The sequence below is a fragment of the Colobus angolensis genome, unplaced genomic scaffold, assembly GCF_000951035.1.
Source record: "Colobus angolensis palliatus isolate OR3802 unplaced genomic scaffold, Cang.pa_1.0 Scaffold204, whole genome shotgun sequence".
Taxonomy (NCBI): Eukaryota; Metazoa; Chordata; class Mammalia; order Primates; family Cercopithecidae; genus Colobus; species Colobus angolensis.
In genome coordinates this window covers 4,553,939-4,564,786 of record NW_012115200.1, presented here as the reverse complement: position 1 = coordinate 4,564,786, position 10,848 = coordinate 4,553,939, and the positions used below count along the sequence as shown (strand labels likewise).

Here is a 10,848-nt window from a genome sequence, read left to right as displayed (position 1 = left end):
TGTAAACATGAGAAGCAGCCTCTGGGGCACTTTGAGCTTCCCCCATGATGGGTGTAAACATGAGAAGCAGCCTCTGGGGCACTTTGAGCTCCCGCGTGTGTCGCGCTCAGCTCCTGCCTGTTGCATGCGTCGTTTTGCTATTAACAGGGGTGCCTGTCAGGGTGGGGGGCCGTGCTGGTGGTGTCGCCCATACTCTCCCACTGTGGCCAAAGAGGTGCTGGCCCAGTGTGAACACAGTTTTACATGTTTTCAGACTCTGCTGTACTTACAACAGAATGCCAAAGAAAGAGCTGAGCTTGCAGCCGCTGCTGCGGGCAGCAGTACCACCAGCGTCAGCGTCCCTGCTGCAGCCTCCAAGATCTCCATGCAGGAGCTTGAGGAGCTGAGGAAGCAGCTTGGCAGTGTGGCCACAGGCTCCACGCTACAGCAGGTACTATGTGCATGGCTGTCCACAGGCTCCACGCTACAGCAGGTACTGCCTCCGTGGCAGTCCACAGGCTCCATGCTGCAGCACATACTGTGTCTGTGGCTGTCCCCAGGCACCCACGCTGCAGCAGGTACTGCATGCATGGCCATCCACGGGCTCCATACTGCAGCAGGTACCGCGTCCGTGGCTGTCCACAGGCTCTGCACTGCAGCAGGTACTGCATCTGTGGCTGTCCACAGGTGCCCACACTCAGTGCTGTGCCGGACCCCTGCTGGAAGGGCATGTCTCTCTGTCATTTGTTAAAAATGAATCCCGATTTAGAGAGGTCAAGGCTTAACGCTTGATCATGATCTAGCTCTATATGTTTATATTTTTTTAAGAAAGCAAGAATTCTGAACCACAAGAATCAATAGCAACAAGGTTCTGACCCACGTGGGAATTGTGCTGCCAGGTGGCCACATGACTCTGAGCCTACCCAATCCTGACTCCCCATTTCCCTCCTCTAATTTTTGACAGTTTTGAGGGATTGCTTTCAGATTGTTGTAATCTTTTTTATTCCTTCTGTATTTGCTACTTGTTCTTAGTTTTGGTTTTATGGCCTACCCTGGTCTTTTGATGTAAGTCATCTCCCAGTCTGTCTCCTTGGAACTGCCACGTTCCTGCCTTTGTGACCTTAAAACTCCCTCAGGAGCTGTGTTCCTGAGGCGTCCTGGCCTTGTGGGTGCGTGTCGGATACAGTGGCTCCCGAGGGCCTGGCCGGGTTTTGCTAGGCACGTTCTGTGCTGGACATGGTGCTAGGCCTCTGTTCACGTCTCCCTCAGCCCTGGCACCGCTCTCCCCATGTGGCACATAAGGAGACTGGGTCGTACTGCCACATGCAGAGACAGTTTGCACTTGCCCCTGTGCCTGACCAGCCCTGAGTGGGAGTCAGTGCTTCTGAAAGCTGGGCCAGCCCTGGCCGACCCCGTCAGCTTCCGGCAGCCACTGGCACAGGAGGGCAGGCGCTCTGACCACATGTCAGGAGCCAGCCTGTCGCGCTGGGGCCGTTCTCCAGCAGGGTAAGGATGCAAGTCTGTTGCTAATGCCTGTCTTCACCCAGCAAGTGGCGTTCAGACCTAGTCACTGGCAGGAAGAAGCAATTCAGCTTGTTCCTGGGACACCCTCCTCTGAAACAATGGCTCTGTGCCAAAGTGCCCCCTCTCCTGTGGTTCCCACTGCTGGTGCCCATGGTTTCCCAGGGGGGCCCTTGCTGGACCCGGACTCCTGAGAGGAGGGGCTAGGGCTCCCCATCTGCCCCGTTCTCCCCAGCCCCTCACGTGTGGCAGGGATATCGAGGTGCATTTCATTTCTGTGTGGTTGACTCTTTGTAGGTGTTAAATTGACTACTCATCTTTGCTGTAGATGTTAGTTTCTACAGGTGTCTTGAGTGTTTGCACTAAAGTGTATCTTTCTGGTTTGGTTTTTAAAAATGTCCTTGCTAGTCTCTGGAACTTAAAAGAAAGATACTTCGAGACAAGCAGAACAAAAAAAATTCAGGCCAGCACCTCCCCGTCTTCCCAGCGTGGGTGTATGAGAGACCTGCCCTGATCGGGGATTTCCTGATTGGTGCTGGCATCAGCACAGACACCACTCTGCCAATAGGTACGTGATGGGTTTATTTCCGGGCTCTGCCGATAGGTATGTGACGGGTTTATTTCTGGCCCCTGGGCAGGACACTCTGCAGGCCCAGCCCTCCCCTGGGCTGCCCTTCCTCAGGTTGTGAGGCTCGATGCTGGCTGGCCGCTGCCTCCATATTCCCGTCCCAGGGTGGCAGCGGAGAGTGGCTCGCCTGGGTCCTTGAGGGTTCTTCTCCCATCCCTCCTGCCGGAGCTGTGGGACAGCCTACAGCAGGCCCCTCCCCTGCTGGCATCCTGGTGCCCTGGTGCAGACCTGCAGGCAGCAGAATTGTGTGCAGCACTTACTTCTGAATAGCGATTCATCACTCCCGTAGATTCTGTTCTCAGAGGCCTCTTAGAGTAGTGCTCGTGTAAACAAGATGCAAGTGAGACCACGCAGTCATTTCAAGGCACGTTGCTGGGGACCCGGGATGTGTTCATCTGTCACAATTCATGGGTACATTTTTATCTATTTTTAATTCTTTTGAGATGGAATCTCACTCTGTCGCCCAGGCTGGAGTGCAGTGGCGCGATGTCGGCTCACTGCAACCTCCACCTCCCAGGTTCAAGCAATTCTCCTGCCTCAGCCTCCTGAGTAGCTGGGACTGCAGGTGCCACCACGCCCGGCTAATTTTTGTATTTTTAGTAGAGGTGGGGTTTTGCCATGTTGGCCAGACTGGTCTCGAACTCCTGACCTCTGGTGATCTGCCCGCCTTGGCCTCCCAAAGTGTGGGATTGCAGGCGTGAGCCACCACACCCAGTCAAGTACATTTTTAGATTGAAAAATGAGATTTCACAAACTTAAGGACAGAGATACCTGCTTGTCTTGCCTCTCCCCATTAGTCCAAACTCGAGAGGCAGCGTGGAACGCGGTCTGCTTTCCCACTGCTCGTGCAGCTCTGCGGTGTAGGCATCGAGAGGCCAACCCTTGCCTTTGCCAGAAATCCTGGAGAACGGTGACATGAAATCCACCTGTTTTCCTCATTCCCAAGCAAACAGAACTCTGCTGTAAGTTAATGAAAAATGTAGAAAACAGTCTACTTTGGCCGGGCGTGGTGGCTCACACCTGTAATCCCAGCGCTTAGGGAGGGTGAGGTGGGTGGATCACCTGAGTCCAGGAATTCGAGACCAGCCTGGGCAACATGACGAGACTAGTCTCTACAAAAAGTATAAAAATTAGCCGAGTGTGGTGGCATGCACCTGTAGTCCCAGCTCCTCAGGAAGCTGAGGTGGGAGATCACTTGAGCCTGGGAGGTCGAGGCTGCAGTGAGCTGTGATCGTGCCACTGCACTCCAGCCTGGGCAACAGAGTAAGACCCTGTTTCAAAAAAAAGAAAACAGTCTGCTTTGTGCAGTGTGTTTTCAGTAATAATCCAACTGTGAAGACTTAGGGAGAGAGAGCCACTCCCTTAGCGGGTATTTAGGGGGCGGCCGGGGCAGCAGTGGGCATCTGAGAGCTCCTGATGATGCCCAGGGAGGCTTCAGAGAAGGAAGCGCGGGACCCTGGTGCCCGGGATCCCCGCAGTGGAGCACAGCAGAGCCAGCTTTCTGGAGCAGGAAGCACTGAGGGGGTGTTCGGGCTTCCCCCTATGTTTCCCCATCCAGGGAAGGGGCTGTGTCCAATAATGCTGGGCGCCACGGGCAGCTCTGAGCATGGCGGTGATTGGAAGCAAGTGTGTGGGACTCGGCTGTGAACCTTGCAGCCGGCTCTCAGGTCAGGGTGCGGGTGCCCTCAGCACACTCAGCACCCTAGGAAAGGGGCGGCCTCGCCCCACCTCCCTCCCAGGGTCCCAGGGGTGCCACTGGCATCAAGCCTGCCTCGCCTCCCTTTGTCCGCACCGTCCCCGCACCCTTGTGCCGCCTGTGCAGACTTGAGAATGGAGCTCACCGTGGTGTTCGCGCAGGGGCCTGTCCAGCCCTCACCCCGCGATTTGACCAGTGCCACACCACGGGACCTTGCATGACTTGGGGCCAGCGTCCTCTGGAAAACACCCCTGGAGCGGTGTGTGATGAGGACACGTGCCTTGGAAAGCATCAGGACCTTGTAAGCACGAGGCGGCTGCCAGCCCTCCATGTTCCCGCCGTGCCTCTCCACAGTGTGGGCGTCCACCTGGCCAGCGCCGCCGCGGCAGTGCCCTCCCTCTCGTCACTGCTGTGCGGCGTTCGAAGCTGTTTGCCTACCTGTGTCCTGCCTTTTCCCCACACCAGCACGGAGGAGCCACGTGGTCAGTGGTCGTTTGGACGTGGTGATTCGCAGATGACGACGCAGGTGTTGAGATGACACCGAGGATGTTGAATATTGGGGAGGTGAAGCAACTGACTTCTTTTTTTCTTGAGACAGGGTCTCACTTCGTTGCCTTGGCTGGAGTGCAGTGGCGCGATCTCAGCTCACTGCAGCCTCGACCTCCCAAGCTCAGGTGATTGTCCCACCTCAGCCTCCCGAGTAGCTGGGACTGCAGGCGCGTACCATCACAGGCAGCTAATTTCTGTATTTTTAGTAGAGACGGGAATTTGTCATGTTGCCCAGGCTGGTTTGAACTCCTGGAGTCAAGCGATCTGTCCACCTTGGCCTCCTAAAGTGATGGGATTACAGGTGTGAGCCGCCGTGCCCGGCCTTGAGGTCCCTCCACAGTCAGGCAGCCAGGCCAGGTCCACACTAACCCCCACCCCACTGCACCCCCACCTCACCGTGAGGCTTCTCCCCACACAGGCATTGGCCGAGGCTTCGTGGCTGTGGGTGAATGAGGCCAACATGGTGGAAAGTAAGTGGTGCAGAGTCAGAGGCAGTTCCTGGGAGATGCACTTGCTGTTCTCCAAATGCCAAGCCACACCTACTGCTTTAGGAATGGCAGACCTTGGGGTCTCGGTTTTATTGGTCATCCTGAGAAAGCCACTGGAGTAATAGAAAGAAATGGAACTCGAAGTTGAAAAGTGTAGATCTGCCAGCCTGGGCAACACGACCAGACCCCACCTCTACAAAAAATTTAAAAATTAGCCGGGAATGGTAGCATGCACCTGTGGTCCTACCTCTGAGGGAGGCTGAAGAGGCAGGATCGCTTGAGCCTGGGTGCTCAAGGCTGCAGTGAACTGAGATTGCACCACTGCACTCCAGCCTGGGTGACAGAGCGAGATTTGTCTCAGAAAGGAAAAAAAAAAGGACAATGTGGATCTGCATCGTGATTGAGGCTTTCGCCAAAGGGCTTGCGTTGGTGACGGATTGCAGCTGCGCTCAGAGTCTTGAGGCCTGCAGTCACAGGACACTTCCCAGCAGACGTGTGAGGCCGACAGTGATTTTGTAAACTGAAAGCGTGTTGTATGGAGCCTTCCTGAGCTACTAGGGCCTGGTCTGGCTGGCACGGGGCCCCGTCAGGCCCACATGGGGACAGTTTCAACATCGTGCTTTCCTCTGGCGCTCCTCCCAGCCCCCCAGGCAGGGCCCGCCTGAGGCTGTGGACTGAGAACTTGGTCCTGGGACGTGAGGGGTTTGGTGGGTGGCGGCCGTGGCTGTCCTCATGAGGAGACTTAGCTGTGTCCTGCAGCCGTCTCATGCTGTGTGAGTAGAAATTACCAGTTTCTTAACGTATAAATGAGAGCTTTTTGAAGACAAGGTGTTTTGTCCCAGAGTAACCCAGACTTACCAAGTTGTACTTACGAATGTTGAAAGTGCAGCTTCTGCTGGAGTTGCCTTTTCAGCTCCTAACTTCATCTTTTCAAATGTCAGCCATTACTGAGCATTGCAGAGCCCAGTGTGGGGAGACCTTGAGACAGGAGCCCCCGCGCCTCCCGGGCCGGCCGTGTCCTGTGGTGGCCGGAACTCAGCCTGTGGCTCCCCAGTGGGGTCCGTCAAAGCCAAGTGCAGTGGCTGACCTTTTGTACCCATAAACAGAGAAGATGAGCAAGAGTGAGGCTGACCCACGGAGGAGGCACGTGGCTGTGGGGGCGTGGGAGTGGGGGCTGCAGAGCCACAGCGCTGTCTGTGCCTGCAGGCACGCTGCCCCTGGCCTCGCAGGAGTCAGCCGTGGTGGAGGACCTGCTGTACGTGCTGGTGGGCGTGGACGGGAGGTACGTCACTGCTCAGCCCCTGGCTGGGAGGCAGAGCCGGACCTTCCTCGTGGACCCCAACCTGGACCTGTCCATCAGGGAGCTGGTGAACAGGATCCTCCCGGTGGCTGCCAGCTACTCCACGGTGACCAGGTGGGCACCGGGTGCGGTCGCTGGGGGCGTGCGCTGTTGTGGGGGAGGGGTTGGGTCCCGTCCTGATGACCATGGGGACAGTGCCAGACTCAGTTTTGGAGGGTCTGTGAGTCACCGTCCAGGGTCCTGACTCATCTCCTCCTGGGGGCAAGAGTTCCCCTCTGGGATGTGGGGTTCCAGTGAGTCATCTGCTTCCTGTTTGGGATGAGACTTAGAATATCGGACGTTGTATGTGCCTGCAGCTTGCCTTTTTGAGGAAGTCTGACAGCTCTTCTCATAGGTTCATTGAAGAGAAGTCTTCCTTCGAGTACGGGCAGGTGAACCACGCCCTGGCGGCCGCCATGCGCACCCTGGTGAAGGAGCACCTGATTCTGGTGTCACAGCTGGAGCAGCTGCACAGGCAGGGCCTCCTTTCGCTGCAGAAGCTCTGGTTCTACATCCAGCCGGCCATGCGCACCATGGACATCCTGGCCTCCCTCGGTGCGTGCCCGCCCGGGGGGCATGGGGCAGTGGGTGGCAGGTGTCTCAACACAGCACCCGGTGTGAGGAGAGACTGCAGGGGCTGTGGAGCAGCTGCCCAGGGCAGGGGCATGTGGCCAAAGCCCCTGTTGCTCCATGTGTTATTAACTTGCAAGAAGAAAGCCCTGGAAGCTCTTACTGGTCAGCTTAAATCAGCAACGACAACCTGACAGTTCATATGTGTCCCAAAGAAGCAGCAGCACCGTCCCAGTAAGAAGGTTGGAGAAGCATGAGGGGCCCCCAGCAGTGTTGTTGGTAGGCTGGGCGTGCACTTCCTTCTCGGCAGTGAGCCTTCCTTTCTCCCCACAGCCACCTCGGTGGACAAAGGCGAGTGTCTTGGGGGATCCACACTGAGCCTGCTCCATGACAGGAGCTTCAGCTACACAGGGGACAGCCAGGCTCAGGAACTCTGCCTGTACCTGACCAAGGCGGCCAGCGCTCCCTACTTTGAGGTTCTGGAGAAGTGGATCTACAGGGGCATCATCCATGACCCGTACAGGTATGGCTCCCGGGGACACGGAGGACGCGTGCTACCCTCTCCTGTACAGGTAGGGCTCCCCGGGACATGGGACACGGAGGACGCGTGCTGCTCTCTCCAGTACAGGTAGGGCTCCCAGGACACGGAGGACGCGTGCTGCCCTCTCCGGGGAGCTCTGGCCTTGCTTTGCTTGTGGTCTCAGGAAAGCACACACCAGACAGGCGTCCACTTGCTGCTGCCCTTGCGGCCCAGGACAGGAATGGCCCAGCTGCTTATGGCCTTACTCTTTTGTGTACAGGACATTAAATTGCCTCCAGCTAGGTCCTTCAGCCTCTTTGGTGCATGGATTTCCTCATCTAGTGGGGTCTGTCGGCTTCTCTTCAGTGAGATATATTTAAATGCATAAACATATGTTAGTTCCCAAAGAATTGTAGTAATGTCTATTATGTCGACATACCATTGTTGGAATATTTTCAGAAGATACATCTGTGATGTGGACATACTACGTCTTCCCTAATGGACCAAGTAAAATCTGGTATAATGGGCACCTTTAAAGAAAGCACCTTCCAACGTGAAGCAGATATGTTTGAGGTTGTTCAGATGACAACGTGGAGATGTCTGGTTTCTGTCAGTGTTGGCCCCACACACCCTACACAAGCATCATTTTGTTGCCTGGGTTCATCATGGAAGGACATGCTAAATTCCAAAAAGAGGCAGGTGCAGATAAAGACAAATCAGTTTCCCACTTAGCTCCGTGGACCCTGCATTCTCCCTGAGCCCAGGTTAAATACTCCGTTCCAGAGTGAGGTTTGTGGGTTTGTTTGGTTTTCTTTTCTTTCTTTTTTTTTTTTTTTCTTTTGAGACAGTCTCACTCTGTTGCCAGGCTGGAGTGCGGTAGCGTGATCTCGGCTCACTGCAACCTCCACCTCCCAAGTTCAAGTGATTCCCCTGCCTCAACCTCCCAAGTCGCTGGAACTACAGGCGCATACCACCTCGCCCGGCTGATTTTTTGTATTTTGGTAGAGACGGGGTTTCGCTGTGTTGGCCAGGATGGTCTTGATCTCTTGACTTCGTGATCCGCCCACCACAGCCTCCAAGAGTGCTGGGGTTACAGGTGTGAGCCACCGCGCTCGGCCCCTAGGTTTATTTTAGCCCACAGTTGAGAAATAACTGGTAGGTTAGGCTTGGCCCTTGTGGAACATTACTTGGAAGTGTGCTGGCCTCCGTTGAGGTCCCTCCGCGCTGCCGGCCTGGAGAAGTGTGTCGTGTGCCTCACAGGCCCCCTTGCTTTGCCTGTGACCGAAGCACTCCCTGTGGTTTTAGTGAGTTTATGGTCGAGGAGCATGAGCTGCGGAAGGAGAGGATCCAGGAGGATTACAATGACAAGTACTGGGACCAGCGGTACACCATCGTCCAGCAGCAGATCCCTTCCTTCCTGCAGAAGGTGGCGGACAAGATCCTCAGCACAGGTGCAGTGCACACGGTGGGGACCTGGCCCGGGGCCGCAGCACAGCTATGCCTAGAGAGTCTCCTGCAGCCCAGGCCCTCCCCTAAGAGCCTGCGCCTCCCCCTGTGGGCGTCCTGAGCCCGGTGTCCGTGAATGCGGGGCCGAGGTCAGGACCAGCCCGTGAGCTGGGCTGCAGTGCTGAGTTAGGCCGTGAGATGGTCTCTGTTGCCAGGTTTCATCAGGTTTCCATCGCCAGGACTTTGTTTTGTCCCTGACCCTAGGAGGCTGTCTCATGGGTGCCTTCCCTGTTTCTCATTTCTGATTTCTAAAACTCCATTAGCATGACAGGAAAAACCGTCAAAGACACACGCCTGCTGGCCGGCAGTGTTTTCAATCTCTGACCACACAGGTTAGCTCCTGACCGAGACCCGGGGCAGTGGTGTGGGGTTGGACTTGGCACATCAGGGCCGTCACGAAAGGGTTGGGAAGCGGTTAGCCATCTGGTTCTCATAATGCCTTTTCGAAATGATTTCTGTGCCCTTGGTTAGAAAATTCCAGATGTGCAGAGCCACGGCAAAGCCTTGACGCCACCTGCTCAGTCTGTAGCAGCTGACAGTGATTTACCAGGAAGGAGCAAGAGTGTGGAGCCGCCTCATGCAGCCCAGTTTCCAGTCCACTGCCTCCTGTGTAGACGAAGACAGCTAGGGCCTGAGATCGACCATGTGGAGAATAAAATTTTTGATTTCTATCCATTTTCAGGAAAATATCTAAATGTGGTCAGAGAGTGTGGCCATGATGTCACCTGCCCGGTGGCTAAAGAGATCATCTACACGTTAAAAGAGCGGGCATACGTGGAGCAGATCGAGAAGGCATTTAACTATGCCAGCAAGGTGCTGCTGGACTTCCTGATGGAGGAGAAGGAACTGGTGGCACACCTCAGGTGACTCCGTGCTCTGTCCCTGTGCGGACGCTCGCCTCCCTCCGAAACCGGAGCCTGTGGGACGTGGGGCTGAGATCGCTGGGTTTCTTCTGGCAGCTCTGCCTTGGCTTTTTGAAAGTGGGCACTGCCAGATGGTCTCTAGCTCAAGGACCTGGCACGCACAGTCGGTGGTGTAGGCCCCGAGTCACCTTGTCCAGGGGCCCCAGCTCCCTTCCTTGCCCAGGGCCCACCAGCCCCTTCTCGGCTCTTCCTGCCACAGCCCACATGGTGGTCGCACAGCCCCTGGCTGAGAGCCAAGCGCTTAGCCCATTGTAGTGTGTTTTAGCATGATGGTGGTGGCGGGCACCTGTGGGTGGGACATGCTCACGCCTGCTCCCTGGTGCAGGTCCATCAAGCGCTACTTCCTCATGGACCAGGGCGACTTCTTCGTGCACTTCATGGACCTCGCGGAGGAGGAGCTCCGGAAGCCGGTGGAGGACATCACGCCCCCCCGCCTGGAGGCACTGCTGGAGCTGGCCCTGCGCATGAGCACGGCCAACACTGACCCCTACAAGGACGACCTCAAGGTGGGCGGGGGTGCCGGGGGCTGCCGCCTTAGGCAGGGGCCTTGGTGGGGCTGGGAGGAGAGCGCAGCAGTGGCCAGCCCTGTCCCCCACTCCCTGCCCAGGTGAGGCAGCCTCAGGGTCTGTTTCCTTCGCTCTCAGCTGTGGGGGCTGGCTTGCTGGGATCGGGGGTCTTTGCACCTGTGCTCACGTGGGGCGCAGGTCTCAGGTTTTCCTGCAGTGCCCTTGTCAGCCTGGGTGTCAGGTTGTGCTGGCCTTGTGGAATGAGTGTGGACCTGTCCCTCCACCTGTTTTTTGAAAGGGTTTCAGGAGTGGTGTTCTTTTTGTTTTTGTCTTTCTGTTGTTGTTGTTGTTGTTGTTGTTTTTGAGACAGAGTTTCGCTCTTGTCACCCAGGCTGGAGTGCAGTGGCGCGATCTCAGTTCACTGTAACCTCCGCCTCCCGGGCTCAAGCAATGCTCCTGCTTCAGCCCCACGAATAGCTGGGATTACAGGTGTGCACCACCATGCCTGGCTAGTTTTTTTTTTTTCTTTTGAGACGAAGTCTCGCTCTGTTGCCCAGGCTGGACTGCAGTGACCGGATCTCAGCTCACTGCAAGCTCTGCCTCCCGAGTTTACGCCATTCTCC

At 56.2% G+C, this 10,848-nt stretch overlaps 1 protein-coding gene across 2 annotated transcripts in view; it reads left to right on the top strand.

The window, feature by feature from the left end:
• The window catches only part of TUBGCP2 (tubulin, gamma complex associated protein 2), a 22,238-nt gene that overhangs the window by 2,630 nt on the left and 8,760 nt on the right, over window positions 1–10,848 (top strand). The window contains exons 3-11 of one of the 2 annotated variants that reach the window (XM_011941977.1): window positions 254–430; window positions 1,909–2,068; window positions 2,562–2,645; window positions 6,068–6,275; window positions 6,556–6,755; window positions 7,104–7,293; window positions 8,596–8,741; window positions 9,479–9,659; window positions 10,045–10,225. In XM_011941977.1, the coding sequence (XP_011797367.1) occupies window positions 254–430; window positions 1,909–2,068; window positions 2,562–2,645; window positions 6,068–6,275; window positions 6,556–6,755; window positions 7,104–7,293; window positions 8,596–8,741; window positions 9,479–9,659; window positions 10,045–10,225 (1,527 nt within the window). The remainder of the gene's footprint in view (window positions 1–253; window positions 431–1,908; window positions 2,069–2,561; window positions 2,646–6,067; window positions 6,276–6,555; window positions 6,756–7,103; window positions 7,294–8,595; window positions 8,742–9,478; window positions 9,660–10,044; window positions 10,226–10,848) is intronic. The other variant, XM_011941978.1, reaches the window with a different exon arrangement.